At 33.7% G+C, this 26,053-nt stretch overlaps 1 protein-coding gene across 10 annotated transcripts in view; it reads right to left on the bottom strand.

Moving 5' to 3' along the window:
• MGAT4C (MGAT4 family member C) overlaps positions 1–26,053 on the bottom strand; it is a 777,100-nt gene that overhangs the window by 21,589 nt on the left and 729,458 nt on the right. For 4 of the 10 annotated variants that reach the window (XM_073214769.1, XM_073214773.1, XM_073214766.1 and 1 more), the window contains one exon: positions 25,695–25,744. The exons of the other annotated variants lie outside the window; for them this stretch is intronic. Coding sequence is in view for 1 of the 4 variants with exons in the window: in XM_073214766.1 (XP_073070867.1) it covers positions 25,695–25,744 (50 nt within the window). In the remaining 3 variants the exon portion in view is untranslated. The remainder of the gene's footprint in view (positions 1–25,694; positions 25,745–26,053) is intronic. 10 annotated transcript variants of the gene reach the window in all.

The following is a 26,053-nucleotide window of genomic DNA, read 5'->3' as shown; positions in this document are numbered from 1 at the left end:
CAGTTTGAAAAAGACATATGCACCCCTATGTTTATTGCAGCACTATTTATAATAGCTAAGATATGGAAGCAACCTAAGTGTCCATCAGTAGATGAATAATGTGAATTCCATACACAATGGAATATCATTCAGTCGTAAGAAGAAAACAAATCCTACCATTTGCAGCAACATGGATGGAGCTAAAGGGTATTATGCTCAGTGAAATAAGCCAGGCGGAGAAAAATTAGTATCAAATGATTTCACTCATCTGTGGAGTATAAGAACAAATAAAAAACTGAAGGAACAAAACAACAGCAGACTCACAGAACCCAAGAATGGACTAACAGTTACCAAAGGGAAAGGGACTGGGGAGGATGGGTGGGAAGGGAGGGATAAGGGGGAAAAGGGGCATTATGATTAGCGCACATAATGTGGGGGTTGGGACACAGGGACGGCAGTATAGCACAGAGAAGACAAGTAGTGATTCTGTAGCATCTTACTACGCTGATGGACAGTGACTGTACTGGGGTATGTGGTGGGGACTTGATAATGGGGGGATTCTAGTAACCACAATGTTGTTCATGTAAGTGTATATTAATGATACCAAAAGAAAAAGATTGGCAAGGACAGAGAATCTGAATAATCAATAGTTATCTTTTAATATTTTAAGTTTTTTGTATGTTTTAGTTAACAAAATATATATAATATAGATTGTTCATGTGTGATCTTAATTTATTTTAGAATAATGCAACAAAGGCAGAGAGAACCACATTCCACAGAAGAGAAGCTGATGGCCTAGAATAGTAAGGTGAAAATGGAATGAAAAGAAGTAGAGAGATTTAGAAGCAAGGTAACTCCTATATGTCAAGATAGAGTCACTGTGTAGCCATATAAATTCAGTTCTTTAACATAGATACTCTGTAAAAAGAGTGTTTCAGTATAAGAAGAAAGCTTGTTGATAAAGTAACTAATAAAACTGATTATCTCTTGAAAGCCACTAAATCAAGCAAGGCAAACACAAGCTCACTATCCTTCATCAATCTCAAGTATTAAAAGGAAGTAAAAATTGGCTTTCTCATTTTTAAACAAGTGAGTACATCCTAATATAAATGTTCCTGCTTGACAATTTCCATCACACAAATGAGGACAAATTACTTGAACAGTGTTTCATCTCCATGTTCAAACAATGTCTTATTTGTAAGAAATGTTCCACTTAGTTTTGGAATACTTTTAGAAAGAGCAAAAAGTAATTTTCAAAGGTCATGTGTTAGTTGTTACAAATTAGGCTCATTTAGAGAAATTACAATTCATATTACCATTGTTAGCATGAATTATTTTCTCTGGTTGATATATCATTTCTATATGCCCTAAATGTCACCAGGGATTCATTTGCTAACAACCTCTCCCACAATACACTTGATCTCTTGCACTTGCAATGGGAAGTACTGAACATGTTTTGTTTAGCAGTTTTATTGCAAGTGTTTTCAAATACAGCTTCTTTGTCACAAGTTTAGAAAACACTCTTGATGGAGAATATAGCTAGGGAAATAAGCATATATAATAGCCCAACTTCCCCACCCCAAATATAAACAAAGTTGGCGCATCTGATTCAGTGAAACTTCACCAGTTGTTTTTCTTTTTCTTTGTTTGTTTTTAAGGTAGAATCACATTCTCTTTCAAATATCCAGGTGATGAATGTTCACATATATGAAACTACTATAACCAGAATTCACAAACATAACTATAAAATATATCATTTGATATAATACCATACCAAAGAATTCATTTTTAAAATGAAATAATTTCAGTCTTTAATTCCTTTCAGAAAGACTACTATATATTAATATATGAGTGAATATAGTCTTATAATTTTTTATTATATTCATATATTCATATACAATTTTGCAATTATAAATAGTGTAGCATATATTCCTATGCACTTATACAGACATAATTATACATATATAAATAGAGCTGTAGTCAATGACAAAGAAACAGGTCAATCAATGAGAAGGTACTATTCTTTCTCACTTTTTAATACTGATCTTAACCTGAATTTCATCTTCTCACGTTTACAACTATCACCAAAAAGGATACAAGACCTTAGTAATCTTTCTCTCTCATAACATTGTCTTTCCCACCATTCTATCCAACCTTCTTTTCCTTCTTTATAATCTTTTGGCCGTTTATGACATCTCTTGCAACTACTTTTGAGCAAAATTCAAAATTTAGATATTTGGCTAGGACTGCTTCCTGAGCTCAGTTCTGATTTTTGGATAATGACCATTAATTCTAGGTAGTAGACTTCCTGCTAACCACTCGGATACAATGAGTTTAAAACCAGAGGATGATTTTCCCTTCTGCTTGTCCTTCCAGCAACTTATCTCTGGTAGGCCTAGCTTTCTAAACTTCTAGTCAGATTCAGAGAGAGCAGGGCAGTGGGACCAGGGTCATGCCTTTGTAAAATCTACTTAGCCTGCAAAAAACGCTGAGTGTATTCTTTAACTTAATCTATATGCTGTTCTTTTCATCTTCCAGTCCCTTAATTAATTAAATAACTTTGTAACCAGGATATGGGCTAGATCTCTGTAGTGTAAATGAACCTACATAGGTAAGGAATGCTGAGATCTGGATCAAGACATGACCTAAATAACCCTATTCTTAAGACAACACTTCAAAGGAATTATTAATCAGCTGTATACCTCATGCGTTATGCCAACCCTACTTGAAAGACCCTATAAACCCATAAGCGCACCTCCCCTCTGAGGTTACCAGCACTTCCCTTTCTGTGCACATGTATTTTGTCTTAAATAAAGCCTTCTTGTTGCTCAACCTATTACATTTATTCTCTGTGCTCTTCCAGTGGTGTCTTTGTTACTTTGCTATTTCATTCATTTTTCTAGACTTAAGTACCAGTCTTCTCTCTCTCTATTCTATTTCAGACAAGTAGGGAAAGGCTACTGAGATCTCTGATTTGAGCTTGCAACTTCCTGTCCCCTGGGTGACCTAGACAGGACTGCAGCTGTACCACCATGTTCTTTAATACTCTGCCTGAAAATCTCCTTTCTTTGTTTTGGGAAGTTCTCAGAACATTATCTCACTCCATCCAGTGCTCTGTGGCTCCCCCATGTCCTGGGGTGGTAGGGACTTAGTTCCCATGCTGTGCAGATTCAAGTGGACACTGGATGCCAGGTGACCCTGGCTTCAGGTGGCATTAAGGGATGTGCCCTATGCTGAGTAGGAGTTCAATGAACTTTCCTTTCCTTTTCTGCTCTTCCTTGCTCTCTACTGCCTGCATGGCTGCTGCCATTCACTACTACTCTCACTTTAATGAATTCCTTCCTCACCTACACTTGTCCGACCTTTTTGTGAGTTCTTTCTTGATCAGAGTCAAGAACCCTCTCCCAAGTTGGGGTCTCACCGAGTGTGCAGGGACATATCCCCAGACTGGATTGCCCAACAGCAACATCATCTCAAAAAATAGTTGCCTCCACTATCAGAACATGTCCCACCCCATCTCCAGTCCTAAATCTCTCCCCTGCAACAGTTTCTCCCATGCAAGTTCTCATTGCCATTACTGGAGTTCAAACTAATAATGCCTTTAGCTTTGGGAAAAACAACAGGTTATTGACAGTTTTTCTTACCTGTTTGCTGTTTGCTATCATTTGTTTCTAAACTATTGGCAACACCTCTGGTTAAGGCCAGACTCAAGCTATGGAAACTGACATTGTGTGCAGATCGGATAGTTCTAGGGGAACTTTGCAATTTCTGGACACCAACATAAGCATCCCTGTGCCCAATAACAGCTCCAGGTGAAATGCAGCAGATGCCCATGGAAGCTCTGTTGGGCTTCCTTTGGAGCTCAACATTGAGCAGAATCAGGTCTGTATTAGAGGTAAAGCTGAGTAATGTGGAGGTAAAAACCAACCTCTGTTGTTAGCTCTGGATTCCCTACACTCCTGGTTAGAGAAATTTAAGGATGGAACTATGTAGAAGTACATAAGGCCAAGAAGGATGTCATTTGGTGCAACACCATTTATTTTATTTCTCAAAAGCCTAACTATAAGTTATTTTGTATGTGGACATGCTTTCCTACATATATCCTTTCCTCCTTAGGCTAAATAATAAGAAAAGCAGTGATCTCCACATTTTCCTCACATTTTAATCTCCATGAATTTGCTCTTTTATTACTAGTTCATACATTTTGAAATTTAGTCTTAGGTCACCAAAACCTTACCTTTACCTTCTTGCTGAAGATTTCTCTGAATCCCATTTTCAGTTAAAGATTGTTTTTTTGCTTTTTTGAATTCCTGCCATTTTATCTATTCTTCTCTTAATTTACTTAATATTTTCTATTTCTTGACATTGTGTTTATATGGCTTCTTTCTCTTTGGATCCTGAGCTTGTATGCATATTTTTAAAAATATTATCATGTCACTTGAATATTTAGTGAAGTGTCTTTTAAAAAGAGAGCAAACAACTGGTACCTTGTTTGTCTCTGTATGTGTGTGTGTGTGCGTGTGTGTCTGCACACAATTTTTGCACTGCAGACGTCTTGGAGTTATGACTAGCAGCCTATGAATATTTGTGTTTCTTTCCCACAGAACCTTTAAATCTTGCCTATGAGCTTCCCTGCCATGAATGGGTCTACAAGGTAATCTCTGGGCTCTTTGGTTGCAAAAATGCAAATGAGCATATCAAACTTTATTTTGTCCATTATCAAAGTACCAAAGATTTTTTTGTTTGTTTCACAATTTATTTAAGTGAGAAGCTAAGATAGTGACACTTACTAGTTTTAGTATTTAATGAATTGAAGTATTTTATAACTGAGATAAATTGAAATCTTTCGGGATATTTAAGAAATGCAACAGAAAAAATTAATGTTGACACCATGGATATTTAGAAGATCAGAGTGAAATAGGGTAATTTGTCTGTGCCAAGGGAGCCTCAGATAATTTGATCTAATATTATAATTCAGATATGCTGCAAAGTGTTATTAGCCATACAATTGGGGACAGATAGTCTTGGACCTATGGGACCATCTACTTACCTTTACTATCTCATACGTTTATGTATATGTGTGTATATATAAAGATTCTTCATTGTAACACTATGAATATCTATTATTTATCTCAAATCACTGCTAATGGAGGCAGGTAAAGTATTAGTTGTACAAACTTCTTTACATTTCTTCCTGGGAAGACACTGTGTGGGAATTTGTGTGTTAAGTTTCATCAACTCAAGAAAAATGCTCATTTATTAGAGAATTGATGCTGATATGAAGTGACAAGTAAATTATTATTCCACAGAGCTGTTTGCTTAGAGTGCATATTCTTGTGCATGCTATTACACATTTTTCATGCTTCTGGAATGTTACTTGGACTATACACAACAAACCACCAAATGTTAATGAGCTCAATTCTCTCTCTCCAGCTCTCTTTAGAGTAAAATCACATTTCCCCAGTGTAAAGTCTTCCATGGCCATATAAAGGGATGGAAAAAAGGAAAACTATATCTCTACCTATCGGAATAAATGTGGCTACATTAATCTGCTCCAAGGCACTAGCTGTAATTTATATTTTATTTAATAGTCTATTTTTAAATCAACAGTTAGAATGCAAAAAGTAAATTACATTCCCCAAATCACATGGGCTTATATCCAACACTTAACCTCACATCAGGGAAAATGTGAAAGTCATTTTGCAGTCAACTGTTCATCTGTTTGACATGTGCCACTGTGTGTATATGATTTGCTTGCCTTGCCTTTTTTAATACTCGCCCAATTTGTTTCCCTACTTTCCTTTGTGGAAGGCTGCACACGCCCTCAGGGCAGTATTCAGAACTTTCTGATGAACAGAAAGAATGTTGCTGACATAGTAAAGCTTCAGGAAGCCACAAGAATGAAAAGGTTTTACAAAACATGATTATCACTACATTTTGTACAAGGCCTCAGTTATTGATAGGAGCAAATGTAATTGTTTTTCCATTTAAAATGTTTTCTGACAGTCCCCACTTGTACTGCCCATTTGTAGCTATAGGTGATAGTAAAGTGGAAAATTACAGAGGCCATACTATTCAATAGGGTTCACAATGGTGACCAGTAAGATTTATTTTCTGGTTCGCTTTAAGCTTCATTGAGGTTAGAAAATGTGTAGCATTGACTGGCTGGAGGGTGTCTGCCTCTGACTATTAAAATAGTAAAAACTTGAGATGAGGATTGGGAAGAAAGAGCAATCTTTTTCAGCACTGCAGCTAACTCAGACAAGAAATCTACTTTCTAGTGATTCTATAGCATCTTACTATGCTGATGGACAGTGACTGTAATGGGGTATGTGGTGGGGACTTGATAATGGGAAGAGTCTAGTAACAATAATGTTGCTCATGTAATTGTACATTAATGATACCAAGATAAAAAAGAAAAAGAAATCTACTTTCTTTACCAACTTCTGTCTTCGTATATCTTTCTCTTATAGATTTCTAGTTCCTTTCCAGTGAGCTAAAATGACTTGCCTGGAGTGAAACCAATAACAACAAACATTGGACTAATGCCTTTAGCAAGAATACAGGAGTTAGTGCTAAGGAAAGTTCATCATGAAAGCTGTTTTGAATTGTGGTGGGGAAGAAAGGAATAATAATGATAATGATGATTAACTTATTCAAAGGATTGTAAAATACATTTCGTTAATTCTTCCACAATACTCATGAGGCAGATAAGAATATATTTATGATCACTCACATATTACAAACAAGAAACATGAAGCTCGAATTATTTAAGTGATATGCTCAGGTAAGTATATAGCAAATATGCCATGTAGGTATAATAGATAATAGATCTTCTTTCTGAATCTGACTTTTTATGCATTCCAGTCTAATCAGTTTATCAGAGAGATAAAAGAAGTAGGTGCTTTCAAATGAAGTTAAAATTTGGTTAAAGCAATAGTACTAAAGAACATTAATAATCATATTTTCATCATTAATATAGAGAGAGAATGCAATAGATGATTATTTCACCTGAAAGGGATTGTGAAAGCATTTATGCATAATTACTGGTACAGTATAAAAGACTATAATACATATTTTCAAGAGAATTGCCACATAGTTCTGTGTTAACTTGAATTCAGTAATACCAAATACCAACTTGAGTAGAAAAATAAGATATATACATAACTATATTTCATTATGTAAGTAACATGCTCAATTAGAATGGTAATTGTTTTCCTTTTTAAGTAAGAATTGTTTTTCTTAAGCGTCTTATTAAATTCTAAAATCAGAATGAATAAGTCTGTGGCAGGTAATTTGTTACCATGTATTTACCCTTTCACTTGAACATACACAGAGTTCACACTAGGCAAGAGGTACCTGTGCTGGGCATAATGAATACAATTTCATATTCAGCTTAACTAGAACAGAAGGGGAAAAAAGAACCATACAGAGGAAGTACAATAAAAGCACATGCTGTTAGAAATACTTTTCTGGTAGCTGTTATCAAGAAATTTTAGAAACATTATGAAGTGACTGTTTCTTAATGTTGTCCTTAATGTTAATGTTGCTTTTCATCTTTCAGCATTTATTGAAGCGTCACTATGCACATGGCATTGTGCTAGAAAGAAAAGATTAATAAATCCATGTTCTTGCACTACTATTTAGGGTTAAGATAAATGGAAGGTAAATGTGTGAAAATTAGATCCATAAAGTGTTATGGAAATGACCAGAAATGTGCACATATTACAGTAAAAACACAAACTGGGGAAAGGAGTTGTCCTGTCTGCTGGGGAGTCTTCAGGAAATACCCCAGAGAAGGGGTGCTGGCCAACGGGGAGTGGGCTAAGGGTGGGGAGGATATCAGACAGAGGGCACAGTAGAAATCAGCATGTGAATGTAACACTTCTATATTACTAAGTTGTATTTTTCTCTTTTCTTAAAATCTTGCCACTGTCTAAACAGAATTAGTACAAATTAATATACTACAAAGGTCTTGACAAACAAAATGAGCAGATTGGTTTCAAACTTCTACTCCATAATAATTTTATTTAAAAGGAAGATAGAAAATATCTGGGGACTTTAGAAGGTTAATGCTATTGTCCTCTAACTGTAGTTCACAGAAGTTCTCTAGTTTTCAGGGGCAAAATAAACTATTTCTTTATAATGTATAAGGACTTGGGAAACAAAACACAAGTATTTTTCTTTAAAAATGCTAATTCTGACATGTAAAGTCTTGGGAAATAAAACAAAAGTATTTTTCTTTAAGAAACTACTTAAAGATATCCACCAAGTCATTTTATAGCTGGATTAAGAACCAAGAATGATAGACATGGTAGAAAGTCCTGCAGTTCTCCTCTTTCTTACTTAGTTTTGATTCCAAATTCAAGAAACCATTAAGACTTAGATATGCTTGTGTTGATTTTGAGCCTGAACAGTGAAGCTGGACTTTGTACTTAAGCTCTACAAAGCTCAGTTGCTCTTTTGTACGTTCACATTTTCTAGAATCAAGAAATATGTTAATAAAACCATATCCAATGTTCAGATGGAATACATTATCCATTATTCACAGTTACTTCAAGTAGTAACTGGATTTCTTCCATTTACAAACTTGCTTACAATGGCTATAGCATTTACAAAGTTGGGAGTTTACAAAGATCGTTGCCTAAAAATTTTGATTCCTCTTTATTCCCATCAGAAGGGTAGTTGAAAATCACTAATTCTAAATGATAAGTGTAGCCCTATATTTATCGCAGCATTATTTACAATAGCCAAGATACGGAAGCAGCCTATGTTCATTGATATACGAACAGATAAAGAAGATGTGGTACATATACACATTGGAATATTAGTCATAAAAAAATAATGAAATCTTGCCATTTGTGACAACATGGATGGACCTAGAGAATACTGTGCTAAGTGAAATAAATCAGATAGAGAAACATAAATATCATATGATTTCACTTATATGTGAAATCTAAAAAGTAAAACAAACAAATATAACAGAAATAGATTCATAAATACAGAAAACAAAATGATGGTTGTTGTAGGGAATTGAGCAAAATAGGTGAAGGGGATAAAGATATAAAAGCTTCTAACTATAATATAAGTAAGACCTGGGGATGAAAGTACAGCACGGAGAATATAGTCAATAATAGTATAATATCTTAGTATGGTGACAGATGGTAACCAGGTAACTAGACCTTTCATGGTGAACATTTTGTGATGTAATTTTCAAATCACTATGATGTACACCTGAAACCAATATAATACTGTATACAAATTGTACTGCAATAAAGAATATTTGAAAAAGATTTAAAAAACAAAGAAAGGTAAAGTTGAGATGAGTAACTTAACCATGTCAAGAAACCTGAGAAATATCTATTTATTTCTGTTTCTGTAAAATTCGTCCTGAATGAATATATCCAATATAATTTGTCAATGAATCACCTCCACATATTATCTTCTTTCTAAGACCTGTAAATGTTCTTACATGTTCACTATTCTTAAATACACATAAAATCTTAACTGTGAAAAAATGCAAACAGAGAAATATCAAAGAACTAAAATAACATATTGATACTGGTTGTGTTTAATACAAGTATGAATAATTTTATTTTCTTCTTTACATTCTTCTGTATTTCCTAGCTTTCTTTAATAAAGCATATGATATATTTAAAAAGCACCTAAACTTATATATATTTCTAAAATTATACAAACAAGGATGAAACAAAAATACTAGAAGGGATTCGTTCTAAAGGTAAAATCTATTTGGAACCTAGAAGTGTTTCAATTCTTTTTTCTCTTCCTATTTTATAAAATGACTGCCTATATAATAATTTTATGGAAGAGATAATTTTTCACTTCTAAAAGTCTCTTACAACTATATTCCAATATTTAAATGGGTAATTTAGGCCACAAAATTCCACATCATAGAACTTGATTGATAAATAATTTCAGTTTGAATAGAGGTGCTAATTCGGATGTAAGAAGACAAATATAATTAAGCATCCTACAACCTGTTCTTGGTGAAATTAAAATAGTCATTTCCATAGTTAAATGCTCAAATGGGAAGCCTGTAAGCATCTGGAGCCTAGGGATACTTACAGCAATGTGTAATTGACTATTTTAAAAAGTATTTTAAAATCTCAATTCCCTTTATTCAGTTTGATATCAGAAATCTTAAAATTTTCTGATATATTGGTTTAATTTCAGTTCCCAGGCTCTTAAGGTTAGGAGTAAGCCTAGTAAAGTTAAACGTTATATGACAATCTTAGTTCATTTGATTTTCTCTCAAATGAAGGCAAAATAAAGTCTACCTTTTCTCCCTGGCTACTGATTTCTTAAAGTAGATTGTCAAGTGGTTTTTAAAAAGAAATAAGTGAATTTAAAAATAGGCATAATAACCTAGATTCATTACTAGTTCCTTAAACATAATTTTTATGCTAGTGTTTCAGCCTCTCCTCTTTTTCATTCTCCCAAGGTATGAATTACTTTATTGATTAGGAAGCTATGTCCTGACAGCAAAATGAAAATCTATAATGAAAAACTCATTTCAGAAAGATATTAATAATTTCAACAGTGAAAACCAATTTTCCTATGTTCAAGCTTGTAATCTATTTTGCATTATTTCTCACATAGACTCCAAACATCACTGATTCATGTCACTGTACAGATAATCAATTAAAATGAAAGAATTACATAAAATATGTTACTCCAGGGCTAATCTCCAGCTCTCTAATAATAAAATAGTTATATTTCTATATTCAATAGCTAAAGATGTTACTAGAGAATTAAACAACTTGGCAAACATATTCATTGTTGAAAAATTCAGAGTATAGTATTTCCATAGGGTTTGTTCAGAAATTATGTAATTTATTGAGGAAAACAAGCTATTACTATAAACTATGAAAAAAACACTAGAAAATTCTAAATTTCAGGGGAACTTATATGATAGGCACTATGCTATAGGACTTTCTACATGCATTGTCTATTTTAATCCCCCTAGGACCACAATAAGTGGATTCCATCATTTAAAAAAATTAAGAAAAATAGGCTTTATACTTGAGTATAGTTGCTGAGATTCAAGCCACAGGTCTGTTGGACTTTATACACTGCAGTCTTAAGCACTACACCATTTTTCTCTCTCTTCATATAATGAAACTAACCATCAACTCAATCTTAATGCTTAAGCTCCCTGTATGAAATATATAATGTAATATGTATTATGTGTTTTGTTTAAATGAATTGCTTATGCTTCTCTGTTTGTATGAAAATACATGTGAATGTCATGATTTTGCTAATATAAAAATAAAAACAAATGCTGTAATAAACAAAAGAAGTGTCCAAGTCCATTCATAAGAAGTGGGCATATAAAGAGAAACAATATTACTTTCATTTTTAATTATACAAGTAATGCAAGAATGTATAAAAAACAGAAATGGTGAATGTCTCCTTCCACCCCACCCTGAAGTACTTACTAAAGATAACCAACTCCCTCCATAATTTAAGTTTCCAGTGCTTTTCTACACACACACATACCTGCTTAAAATAACACACATACAATGAACCACATTTTGTGTATTTCTTTGTGTCTTTTTGTCTCTTCAGATATGTTGTAGATCTTTCCATGTCAGTACAAATAGGATCCTTTAGTCTATTAAACTGCAGAATCATCTAGTTGAAATATTTATTTGAACCTCTCCTTATAAACATATGTGTTGTTTACAAATATTCTCTGTAACAAAAAAATCTTACAGGAAAAGTTCTTGTAATATAACTTTGTGCATAACTTTTGGATATAATTCTATTAAATGCAATTGTCCGGTCAAGGGTATGTACATTTATGATAGATACTGCCAACTCTCTTTAACCTTGTAACATATCCCTGTATATTAAATGTAACACTATTAGAAATGCTTCCAGTGTTCATTGTCAGCATTTCAAATAGAGCTTCCTGCCTCCCAATAAACTTAAGCAGATCTGAGAGATTGCTGTTGACAGCTTAGTTACATAAGATTTCTTAGCTCTTCCAATTTATGTGTTTATAACTCCTCCAGAGCCAAAGACATTACTAAAAGTGGTCCTTTCTAATTACGGCAGCAACAGTAGTGTATTTGTGTATGGTGCCATATACTGAGTAGAAGGTAATCGCTATAGAAATGTGCATGTTTCAATCTGAATTGGATTTGGTTTCTAAAATCATTATTAACTAGTTTTCAGTATATTGTAAATACACATGTCCACCCTTTTCAAAGAAAAATAGTAACGAAACAAAGCTATAACAAACCATTATTAGGAAATATTCAGAAAAGACAGGATTTTTATCTTTGACACTACACCCTGCCTTATAAACAAACTGACCATATACCATCATAAAAGAAGGTGAAAAGGTCTGAGGAAACCCTTGGAAAGCATTTTCAAGGGTATTTTTCTGACTATTGGTCTGTCTGAAGAAGACATTTCCTGTTTTCTACGTATCCTCAAAGACAATAGCCATGACTAAGTTGAAGTATCCTAGCAAGGAGCATTATTTCAAGTAATTAGAAATGTTTGTATTTTTCAGTAATTTTCTTTTAATGACATTTTTATTTTGAAAATTACAATTTTAAGTTCACTAGCTTCCCATTTGTCCTTCATTGACTACTCTCATATTTAATTAATTACTTAGATCAAATCTTTAAGTGTAATATTATATATCTTGTCCAGAGTTTTTAAATGTACATGGTGTTCCATAAAATTCCTACAGTGAAAACATTAACTGAGAATATGGGTCTTTACAAGACTTCACATTTGAACTGTTTTCTGTCTGGTTATTACTAATGGAATTCTGGCCAATAGTAAAATGTTCTGATTAATGAGAAATTATCCATTTCATTTGTTAGTCAAGTAGTTGGAATTTATGTGAATACATGTAACACTGAAACAATGCTAAACATAAACATTTCATGATTCAAAACCTAGCTCAGAATCTGAACTGAAATACCCCATGACCATCATTATAGCTTTTACAATGATTTCCAGAGATTTGACTAATTCTAATATTCACTTCACTTTGCTAAACTCATCTTTGAAATAACAGTTTTAGGCTTAAATGTGCCTATTCATTTTTCCTAGAAAAAATATTGCATATGTGCAATAATAACTATTCAACATAAAATATGTATAATGTATACATGTCCTATGCATAAATGCTCCCCATTCTACACTCAACAGCTTAAGTGATGCTACGCCTATGAAACATTGCCTGATTTTACCCTCCTCCAGGTAGAAGCCATCAGTACTTTCTTTGAGTCCCATGTGTCACTTGTCCATCATAACACCTTCAGCAGTTTATTATAATTAATTCTTCACACATGCTTTTCCTCCGTAATAAATTATGGGCTCCTTAACGGCATGGAAACTGTCTTCATATTTATTTTATCTAGAGAAATGTATACCTCAGAGATGTTCTCCAACATTTCTGAATGGATGTGGGTAAAATTGCAATATTTCCAGAATCTCTCACCTGGACTTAGTGCATCTCCATATCAATAGGTGTTTCCAAGGGGTGGAAAGAAGTAGTCAATCTCCATATCAATAGGTAATTACAAGGGAAGCTAGGCCATATCTGGACCAGAGAGATTGGGTGGGGTCCCTTTTTGCAGCTGTGTCATGTACAGGGGAATGGAGGTGTACAACTGCTTTTAAGCAATAAATGGGTTTCTCCCACTTTATTTCTCCCTTTGACTGATTTCAGTTTCAAAGGTAATTTGACCCAAGCTGAGAACAGATTTTCCCTTGAGTTATAATGGATTTTTAATTGGTGAATTTACAATTTGAGAATATAAACGAAGGTACCTCCTTAATTCAAATTTGAGAAACCTTTAGCAAAGCTTCAAAGAAAATGTTTCTAAATAATATACTATTTTACTATCCCATTTGTTATGTTATATGCAAAAGTGTGGGTGTGAGTTTGATCTTGCCAGAGATTCTGGTGGTTGGAGAAGGATCATTATATTCAAAGCTCTGATAAAGGCAATGAGGGAAAAATCCATATATAAAGCTAAGAAATAATCCAAGGTTTCTTTTTACACACTCTCATATATCTATATTATATTTCATTCTACATGTGTAATTATTGTGAACTTTTAATGTTGTTATAACTTTGATCATTCAAACTGAAGCGCCAAACATTGTATTTCCAATTTTCTCATTATTGTCTGTAGCATTTAACACTTAAAAAAGACCATCGAAAAAATTAATTAAAGACAAGAAGAAGTAAAACGTCTGATGCTTTCTAAATAATGGTATATTCTAAATAAACACTTGAAACAGGTAATTTCCAAATTTATATACAACCAGCATATTGAACATTTTTTTTTTAGTAAGTGCCAGACTCTGTGTTAAGAATTTCTGTGCTATAATTCATATAATCTTCACTGCAAGCTTAATAGGCATTATCTTTGTCATTTTACAAATATGGAAACAAATTTATTGAGATTAAATAATTTTCTTAAAGATGTACAGACTGGAAGTGACAGAGGTGGAGTTACAACTTGGAGACAGCTGATTTTAGAGTCCACAACCTTAGCCACAGCACATTCTTCCTTCTTTGAGTTTGGGAGGAAAGGAGTTTTCCTGGTTATTTCAGCATAGAATGGTATAACATAAAACAGTTTTATTTTGTCCATTTTTGAAACTGGAGGTTAATTTGGGAAGGGACAAATAAGTTAAAATGAAAGAAGAGGTTTAATAGATAAGTCCCTAACTACAGAGACATGGGGTTGGAGGAACCCCATTTTACATGAAGATACACCTTCTCATTTTACTTGAAGATATGCCTTTTGAAGTAAAATCATGTGTGAACAGGAAAATAAGGTCTATTATTATTGAAGATGATCTCTCTTTTTATTGGAATAACTAGATGTTTCTATAATAAGTTCATAAAAACACAGGGGCGTAGATCAACTGGATAAAAAATAAAAGTTCTACCGCAAATCGTATTTTTTTTTCATTTTCAGAGAATTTTCAAAAGTTATAAAGCCTGGTTGAATAATCCAGAGATTCAGTTTATTATTTGATTCTACATTAATGGATTTTTTATGGAAAAGTGGTCCCTTATTTTTTTTGTAATTTAATTTGAAAATGTTCATTGTTATATGCATAAAAGGTCTCTAAATGTAAGACCTCTTCACATGATAGATTCACTTGTTTCCAATATAGTCAAATTGTAATATCAGAATTATATTTCTAGAAGTTATCTTTGGAATCATGTAGTTGAGCATTTTTATTCAAATAGGATTATAAAAAGAATTACAATTTATTTTTGTGTAGCCATTTTTTTTCTGTTATATCAGTCTTTTAATTCTTCATGTATTAACTTACTTATCACACCTCTTGTGCCTATTATATTCCTGGATACACTATGAGGATGCAAATAAGAGTAAAAGATTTCCCTTCAAGAAGCTTAGACTCTCAAAGGAGAGTCTATTAAATTCTAATTAAATATACTAACTTACCCTCTGCTTAATAAGTATCTCTGTTTAGCAGAGCTTTAATTGGAAAAGAACAATACTGCTCATGCCCAAGGAAAGCATATAAACCCACAAGTTAGCTAAACCACTCACCTGTGCTACCTGCATCCATCTGAGACATGATACCGTCAAGTAACAAAGATGGAAAGCAGAAAAGAATTTATCACAATCTTCCTGCAAGTTAGTCATGGAGTTACGGATAGCATTCTCGTCACAATATACATTTACAATTTCCCACCACAAAATTGTTAAGTACGTTCAGTATGTAGCAGCATTCTGCCTGTTTTTGTCTGGCTCCCCTCCCCCCTCCAGAACATCAGCCCCTTGAGAGGAAGGGCTTTCTCTGCTTTGTTCCCTTGCTGGACCCCTAGTTTCCAGAAGAGGTCCAGGCGCATATAAGCCCTTAGTGAATATTTATTAAATGAACAAATTAATTCCTTTTTCTAAAATAATAATTAATATCTTTAGGGATCATTATTTGTCAGGTACAAGGTTATGTGTTTTGTAAAAAAAGATATAATTCTTAAAATCATTATAGAATCTACTGGCACAAGAAGTTTGATGGGATTCCGGAGCCCATGCTTGTAGCTACAAAGTTTTACTTAATTGCCTGCCAAACACCACTCATTCCTACAATTCATCTTCCATATTGTTACTGGAATTATCTTTATAAAGATACAATTCTACTTACCTATTAAAACCTTCTAATGATGTACAGCTCCCTGTGACATTCCATGTTAGTTGTATTACAACTTGCCTGCAAGCCTCCATCTCCACTCAATTTTTCAAGAATTCTATTCCAAGAGTCAATAGTATACCTCCCATGGCCCGACTCACTTTCCAAATTATGACGTTCACTTTATCATGTCTGTCTTTGTTTGCTATTCTTGTCTGTGCCCGGAATTACTTTCTCCTTACCTGCTTAACGAACTTTAATTAATCCTTAAAACTCAACTACAAATTTCATCCCTCGCCTACTATAAAGAGATAATGTGGAACCCAGATATTTCTGAATTTGCTTCCAGGACTTTCTACTCATGGGCTGTGTGATTTTAGGCAAGGGCTTAATCCTCAGGGTCTTTGCTTTCAAGTTGGTACAGTACCACCTGTCTTCAAGGGTGATTGATTTGAGTTAATGAGATAACATAGCAACTAGAACTTAGTATACACTCCAAAAAAAGTAAATCAGATCAACTCCTTACTCCGAATAAACTGCTTCCATTTGTTTCATATTTCTATTTTAAAATGTGTAGAAGTTATATATTTTTCAATTTCCCAGTTTAACCATATGCCAGTCATCAAGTAGACTGTAAATAAATAAATGTTAAATGTATTGATGAATCTAAGCTATAATCCTATGTAATAAAAGTACACTATGCTTTCTTAAGCAAAATGTAATTTGTGTGGATTATTTTTATTACTCTTTATTGCTAGTAATAGACAGTTGACTGATTCTGTGCTTACAAAAGCTTTCTACACCTTTTACATCAATAGTACCACATAGTTTATTTGTTCAGCAGTAGAATCAAACAATGAATTAAACAGAATGACTCAATAGATTAGAAAAGGTCTCTAGTCCGTTCAGGCCTTGTCATTGTTTAAGGCAAATGCAAATATCAATGTTGGGTCAAAAAAAGACAGAATTGAAAAATGGGGTGAGTAATGGGAAGAAAACAAGTATGAGAAGGCAGTCCCCAGCCCACTCAGAGTACAGGGCAGGCTCTGCTATCACCCGTGGGACGAGCTATCGTGGAAATGCTGACACAATGCTGACTGTATATGCCTTGTTAATAGTCTATTTAAATACATACAAACTGTTTTCCAACTACTCAGGCAGAGATCTGGCCTGATAAAAATCAGCAGTCTTTTACAAGTATGAGAACACAAAATTTCCCTTCTGCTTCTCGTGGCAATAACAATTTATTGCTTCACAAAATGTCAGTAAGCTGGGTCCCAAAAGAAAAGGGGAAGGAAAGACTTGCTGGAATATTTCTTGAAGATGAATTAATTTATTGTTTTCTTTGGATTCATTTTCTTCGGAGATGAGGGAGCCACTTATCTAATTTAAAACTATTGCCTGTGATATTAGTGATGACGCTTTATTTACCCCTAACAAGAAACTACAACATAGCTGTATTGTAATTAGATTCCGACTCACTGTTTTCCTTTTATTCCTTGATGAATGTGTGTAACTCTCATTAACATTAAAAGGAACTGTGAAAATGTGATGATCACAGAATAGAATGTGTCTAGGGGTTCATTTTAACTGCACATAGTTGTATTTGGATGGACAGTTCAGAAACAACCTTTTAATGATAATAACCAAATTTTTTAAGTACAAGTAGCAACTGCCTTGGACAAACACTGCTTGTGCCTTTAATCCTATTAAAAAGAACACTTTGGAAATCTGAATTAATTTTTTCCTGTGTTGGAAATATCTTTCATGACAACAACTTGTAAAGGAGGGAAGGAAAAAGGTGGCAGTATATGTAAGCCATGTGCCATTTTACAGAAAAGTCAGAAGAAGCTCAGAGATTTAAATAATTTGCCCACATTCACACAACTATTAAATTACAGAAAGAAAATCACACTTAAATTTGGACATTTTGAAATCAAGTGCTAACTGGTAAAAAGAAAAAAAATTGCTGGTGAGCAATTTATACGGCATATGTGTGCTGTGGCCTGAATATTTGTGTCCCCCCACAAAACCATGTATTGAAAACCTAATGACCAAGTTGATGGTATTAGGAGGTGGGGCCTTTGGGAGATGGTCAAGTCATAAGAGTGAAGCCCTCTGGTTTGAAATTAGAATCCTTATAAAAGAGGCCCATGGAGCTAGCTTGCTCATTCCACCTTGTGAACATGTGATCAGAAGTTTCCAATCCTGAAAAGGACTCTCACCTGCCCCTGGTGGCGCTCTGATCTTGGACTTCTAGACTCCAGAATTGTAAATGTCTACAACCTATATGGTCTGCGGTGTTTTAGGAGAGCAGCCCACACAAGCTAAGACATTGTGCCTGTAGATTGATACTGAAGTTGTAATCAATGTGATTGTGGAATAAAAAAGATGACGGTCTATGCTAGAGATCTTCATTTGGCTATATATTTATGAGATGAAGCTTGTAATGTGTCCTAATAGTGGTGAGTGTGACTACTTGCACAGCTAGTACTTGTAGGATAAAGCATATTAAATGGAAAAATTCACTGGTATCAATGACAATACTTATTGAGAAATCTATGCACAAAAACGCACAAAGTATTAGGTTGTTTAATTTTAAAAGAAGGTTAACGAGGCAAGACTCAAAATTGATTAGTTGCAATACATATTTATGCATTGCTTTTCAATAGAATATTAATTATACAATAATTTGGAGGAAAATGTTTATTCTTTACTCAGTGGCTCAAAGCATGCTTTTTTATTAAATTATGAAAAAATGACCTAAAAGTCAAACAGATAATCAGACTATTCAAAATATAAAGAAATATGAAGATCATTATCCATCCAAAACTGTGCAGAAGAAAAAAAAATCGTTAGAGAGTCCAAGTGACTGATTTAACTTGTTATTAATAGAACAAAGATGGGACTGAGGTTTACTGACTCAACATAATGCACTTGAAAGAATTCAAAATTGTCCTCAGAGTCTAAAATCACAGTGTCTCACGTAGTCATTAAATTCAAGTCACCAACTAAAACATAAAACATGTATAATCAAATATGGGAGAAGTAATTTTCTTCCCCCTATGGGGGAAGAATTTTCATGCCACACTTAAGATTGATATATTTCCTAGAAGTGAATTCACCATAGTCAGTGGTTCTCCCCACATCATAAATGATGGTGCTTTTTCTACTGAGCACCAAATTAACCTACTTGGGTTTAGGCATCATGTATGAAACCCATAAATCTTAAGCACTAGACCCACATTCTATTTGGTGAGTAAGATACTCACATGTAGGAAACAATAACGATTGAGAGAATGGCAGATTTACATTTTCCACTTCACTCTCAGGTTCACAGTGGGCGTACCAAGTGAAACAGTGGACAAAACTGCCTATATGGACATTTATGGAAGTTGTTATTTCTGTCTCTCTCCCATTCTCTCTTTCTCTGCTTATTGCTGACCTTTTACAACTTTTCTTATTCGAGTTAAATTTGCTGAAATGCACTTTAATGCATGAGAGAAAAGATTTCATAAATTTTTAATGACTAGATTTTGAATATGTATGAACATCAATATTCATATACCAATATCAATATGTGTGAACATCAATAACAGCAATATATCAATTGAAGCAAGGCCTAAAACCAGGACTTTCATGACATCTGCGATGCTCAAATGATAAAGGTTTCACAACAGCCACTTGAGGGAGAATCTAGGTTATAACAGGATAGGCTTGGTCCATGTAATATGTGAATAAAGAAGAATTTCAGATAAATATCTAGATATTTTTTTAAAAACTAGAGTATACAGTAATAGTGGTCTTTCATTCCCACACTGCAATGATTGGCAGGACCTATGTAATAGCTAATTCCATGTAGATGGGGAAGGCTTTCTCTAGTTTCATCCAATCTTCGTCCTCCCTCTGAATGTTTTACTAGCAAACTTCATCACTCATTTTTATTACCTGTATGATTCTAAACAGTTGAGTATGCAACATCTGATCCAGAGGTTTACAAGCTGTAAAATATGTTGGTGCTTTTATTCTTAATGGTATTGTTATCCTTGAGGTGGAGATAGGTACAATACACACAATTTAAGCATTTTCCATTATGTTAGGAAAGGAAAAAACAAAAAAATCTTGTCATTAGATGCGGCTGTCTTAGCTTTATGTCATTAGATCTTAACTCATCTGACCTCTTATTGCATATCCTGATAATCTGAGAAAAGCATTCTGATTCCCATATTTGCCTATAGGAGGAAATACACTTAAATCATACATTCTGTTTATTTCCGGTCTCTGTGAAAGTGAATTTTTGATGGCATTTCCACAAAATGGTGCTTAGAATATAATAATAGATTTTTCTGATTATGCCCATACATTTATTGCCAGATTGAATATTTATTTTTTACTATAAATTAAGATAAGCAAAGTTGTCATCAATTTCAATGTCTTATGTATTTTATTTAATGTGAGCCCATCTTTCAGGACCTATTTTATCTGAGGCTCTAGTTATATCTGAGCATTTAGAGTGTAGAGCTAAAACTAATGAATTTTAGAGGATAGCACTCTAAATATGTCCTTACAGAGTTCTAAAGTATCTACGATACAACTAAATCAATTGACAGTGAAGCAAAGAATTTTACTTTGTGTTTATGTCAGGAATTTAGGATGCTATGGTTGATTGACAGGTCCCAAATTCTTCAGCCTTTCTTGTATGTAGCCCTTTTGCAATATTACTTTGTAATTTCTCCTATCAAGAGATGGAATCTATTTCCCACACATGAAGATACACTGACTTGTTAATATATTTTGCCCAAAAGAATGCTGTAAAATTGATGGTGTACAATTTTAAGCCTAGAGCACAAGACATCTCTCACCCTTCAGCTCTTCCTCTAGAAACTGTTACTGCCACGGGAACAGACCCAGACTGGCTTGCTAGACTGTATACAGGTATCCCTTCTTCTCTACCAAAGCCACCTGAGGGCAGCCAGCTCCAAGACAACCCAACAGCTGGCAGCAAAGCCTGAGTAAGCCAAAGTGAGACCAGTCAAACCCAGCTCAGACTGGCAGAATTGTCCAGGCAACCTGTAGACTCATGGGGAAAAACATCTTGTTTTAAAGCCAGTAAGTCAGCAGTTTTCAAAGTGTGGTCTGGGATCACCTGGCATCTGCAACACCTTTTTTGGGGAACTCTCATATCAACACTGCTTACGTAATTACATTAAGACATTGTCATTTATTTCTCATTGTCTTCCAAAAGTTACATAATGTTTGCTATCAAAATTGAATGAATGCAGACTCAGACATGAGAACCCAGCACTTTTCTATTGAGCCAGACATTAAAGAGATTAGCAAAATACGCTAAACAGGGCTACCCTTCTCACTACATTTTTGTGTTGAAAATGCAGGTTTTTACATTAAAAAGTCATTTATGAAACAAGGAATGGGTTTATGTTGGTGTTAAATAATAAATATCTTAAAATTTCTATTTTATCTTATAATACAGTAATATCAATAGCTAAAGCCAACATAAACCAAGCTCTTTGGATTCCTCAGTATTTTTTTTTAAAGTAAAGGAACTTGAGAACAAAAAGTTTGAGAAATGCTTTACTTTTTAATATCTGCAGCATTTCTCCACTATGAGAACAGAAGTTGTTCTTCAAGTCAAGATCACTGTTCTTTGTCCCTTATGACATAATTCCCCTAACATACTATGCAGTTATAAAGCCTTGAAATCCACAGACCATGGGCATACTTCATTTTGTATGTAACATTGAATCATTCTCAACCTTATTATTTTTTACTTGAAAAATGGGGCTTATTCCCTTTCCGAAACACATTAAAAAATGTTGATCGGTATTGATTCACTTAATCTGTAAGCAAATATTTACTTGCAGATTTTATATAGAACAATAGTTTCTATGGAACATAGACACTTAGAAGCTGCAAATTTTAAGTGGGTATCCATTCAAGGTTTTACCAAATTTAGCTTGAGGTTGAAAGTTGAAGAGCTTCACTGGATTTGTGGTAATGATGCACTTGGGGAAGTTAAGATGCACAAATATTTTATTACAGTTAAGATGAAAACTAATACATTTTGAACTGAAAATGTCTCATTATGCAATGTTATGCAAAGAAATGAAATCAAAAGCAAAGGATGACAAGTCAATTCCTGAGGAGTCCAAAATGACCAGAAATGATAGTTAATATTAGATCACATATCTGCTGTGATAGAAGAGTTAAAAAAGAGTTAAAATTATCTGTGGGCTGATACTGCATGTGAGAGTGAAAAACAGCTCACTAAATGTCTCATATGAAGCTGGCTAATACAAATGTATTTGAATAACAGAACTGCTTAGTACTTTGTTATTAACTCTTTGGCTTAGTCTTGGGAAGCTGGAATAGTAGACATGCAGGAAGTAGAGAATATGATTATGAAGCCTTAGCACACAGTTCATTAAAAGGAAAAATGAACCACAGGTACTACAAATATTTGGGAAGACACAAATTACTATGAATTCTAATTGCTCCTGGACACTATTAGAAAAATAAAAATTAACAAATAAACTTGTGAAAATGAACTCAATACTGATGGATTGAAATTTATGTTTGAAAATCTCCTCCTCCTGTCCTTAAAAGACAGTCTTTTATTAATTGAATGCTTTTGTAATGGCATTTTCTCATTATTATTTTTTGAGAAAACAAACAGAAAATAGCATGTGGTGCAATTTAAAGTGAAAAAAAAAAAGCTTTCACTTGTTAAAAAACATAGCACATGAAGATTAATTATACTACTATTTTCTGCAAATAAATCTGGCTAATTTAAACCAGTGTGAAAGTGCCAGCTTTAAAAGGTAGTAAACAGAAATTTTTGAAATATTTACACTAGAAAGTGCCAACAGCAGCTGCTTTATATACACATCTTACACATGAGTAAAGAGAAAGGACTTGTGTACATGTTTTGTCCAATTTTAGCTTCCTTTTCCAACAACCATATGGGTAACTTCATTAGAAAGCCTGAATGGGCACTTTATGAATAATCCACTTGGTTAAATAGTAAGTATTAATGATACTTACATGAATCCCAAAGGCTATACATTAATATTGTGTATTTGTGGAGTCTAAAAGATTAGAAGAGGAACACAAATTATGCTTTCTTATTTTCTTCAAAGGCAGAATCAAACAAAGCATATACACATTTTTTTCTGTTGGAAGGACTTATAGTTGAATAAAATTAATATGATGAAGTCCATGCATCAGAAAAAAGAAGAAGTAACAGAAGCATATCAGAATTATGGAAGGAAAAGTTTGGAGACTTGTAGAGATAGGAAATTAGTCTGAATTAAAATTTTAGCAGAGGTCAGTGTGGGGTAAATGTCAGAATTTACAGAATCTCCTGCCTAGTCTTAGTTCATTTACATATCAGTATATGTTTACCACTGCAGAGCCTCCCAGTGATCTGGGGCAAAGTGTGGAGAGAAAATGGCCATTCTCTCCTCCCCTCCATTCGTGGTATGTAATTGGTCTGGTGTCTGCCAGTCACCAAAAACCCACCCATGGATTTCCTTCCAGAAGGGGCAGATGGGAAGTAGAGAGCACAAGCTACAGCCAGAGGAGGTGGATGGTGTTGAGCCTGACTACTGACAGAAATAAAAGCCTTTCTCCTAACCTACCCTTTCCCTTGACTTACTTAGGTTTCACCAGTTTCACAGGGGGGCCTTGCCCCAGACCAGGAACACCTTTCCCCCTGGAGTTACAGTTATTTAAGTTGAGTAAAAAAAGAAAAGTATCACCATTATATTGGCTGCTAAATGTAAAGAATTAAGTATTAGCATCTTTATGGACCCCAAACACTTGATTTTCTGCTTCAAACCAGTGTATAAATAATTTAATTTTTTACTCTGGTCTCAATAGCCAGAGTAAATTGCTTGAAGAAAGGATAGAAACAATTAAAATAAAATTCTGTGTACACACAGATGTATGTGCTTTTTAAGAATCTTTAATCTGACACAAAAGAAAGAAATGTACAGAGACTAAGATCAAAGTGAAAGCAGGAACCCCGAGAGGAAAGTTAACACCAAAGCCGGCTTTGAACATGAGGACCTCTGGGAACCCCTGGAAAGCTTTAACTTCACTCTTGACTGATTCATGAGGCACAGGGCGGAACGCAATAGACCTTACTGCCCATAAAATGAGAAATAAACCTCATGGGAAAATGAAATATGACATTTTGTCCTTTGAGGTGGATGGAGGGGAAAAAAAAATTCATAGCAACAAGTTGGTCCTCATCATAAATCTGAAATCTGAATCCATGTTTTGTCTGGTTAAAAACCTAAAGCTAAGCTTTTAGCTTAGAAGTGGTCCTGGGCTGATGGTGCCCCTGGGTGAGTAATAGAAGCAAATACTTTAAGAATGGAACTCAAGTAAACATGAAAGAATCCGCATCATAACATTCCACACATGTGAGATCATAGCAGGAAAGGAAAACACAAGGAAAGTAAGTTTCATGCGTGAAAATGAGCAGGAACAACACAAAATAAAATCAGAACCACAAAATTTTAAAAGAGGCTCAGATTAACATGAGAAAAAAAAAGAACAGACTATTAAACTTGTAAAAGACTAATGGAATTTCTTAACACAAAATAGAATTTAAAACAACAAAAAGAAATTTAAAATAAGTCACAAATGCACATTAAATCAGTGACCTGGATGTAGATTCAAAGAACAAAGAACGTGGTGTTAAGAAACTGTGAGATAACTTGAAAAAAAAAAAATATATATATATATATATATAAAGGAAAAAATGGCAGAAAAAACTATAATAAAATCTTCAGTTATATCAGAAAAGTTACTGGCAATCGATTCATAATCCAGGGAAATTAATTTTCTAGAATTAAAGCAAAATACACATACTTTCAGACAAAAAAAAACCTTGAACAATCTTCACTAAAGGAAAGTCTAAAGAAATATTTCAAGTAAAGGTGAAAGTTCTGATAAGAAGGAAGATAAAAAATGATAAATATGTGAGTAAATCTAACATAGTATTAATTTATAATACAGTAATAATTCAACTTTTGGAATGATAGAGCAAAAACAGCCACAAAGTTAACATAAAATTATGGATCACTCATGAGACTTAATATAATCTACTTGTATTTTAGGAGAAAGTTTAAGATATTAACATGCCTCTGTGTGTGTATATGTGTGTGCATGTTGTATACACATGTAACTGTAAGATATCTTAACTGTATTATTTGTATTAGTATATTTTAATTTTGTTTTATGATTTGATTTTTCTTCTAGCATCCAATATATTTCAAGTTTTAATCAAAGTATCAAGTTACATGCTTTGATAAACTCAAAATTTCCAATAAACATCCTATTGAGTTTACTGTGAAAACAATAGTATTGAACAAATAGAACTTGTGTATATAAAACTAATGAGCAAATACCCTCAATTTAGGCATGAGTGACTTGGGCATTTCAGTGTGATTTAAATTACTCCAAGACCATTTGACTTAAAGAATATCTTTGCTACTGTGAATGACACCCAGTCTCACCTTAAGAAAGAAGCTGTCATAATCTGTCTTGTACAGAAAGTGTTGATACACTGGAGGAAAAAAAAAAGCCCGCTATTACTGATACATTCCTTGGCTTTATTATTGACAAAAATAAAATAAAAAGTGTGATCTGTTATTTCCCATGCAATTGCATTATATTCATAGTTCTGAATTTTTCTTAACCATAATATAAGCATTTTAATTGACTTTTAGATATGTATGTTACAGAACATCCTTTTATATTAAGTTAAAATTTTCTTAAATGCAGTCAAATAATTAATAATTTAATGTTTGAATTATATGTTATATAATATAAAGACATACATATTTTATCTTTAACCTTACCATTGTTTTTCTTC

This window comes from Manis javanica, chromosome 10, assembly GCF_040802235.1.
Source record: "Manis javanica isolate MJ-LG chromosome 10, MJ_LKY, whole genome shotgun sequence".
Taxonomy (NCBI): domain Eukaryota; kingdom Metazoa; phylum Chordata; class Mammalia; order Pholidota; family Manidae; genus Manis; species Manis javanica.
Note: the sequence above shows the minus strand (reverse complement) of the source record. Positions and strands in the feature narration are given on the sequence as shown.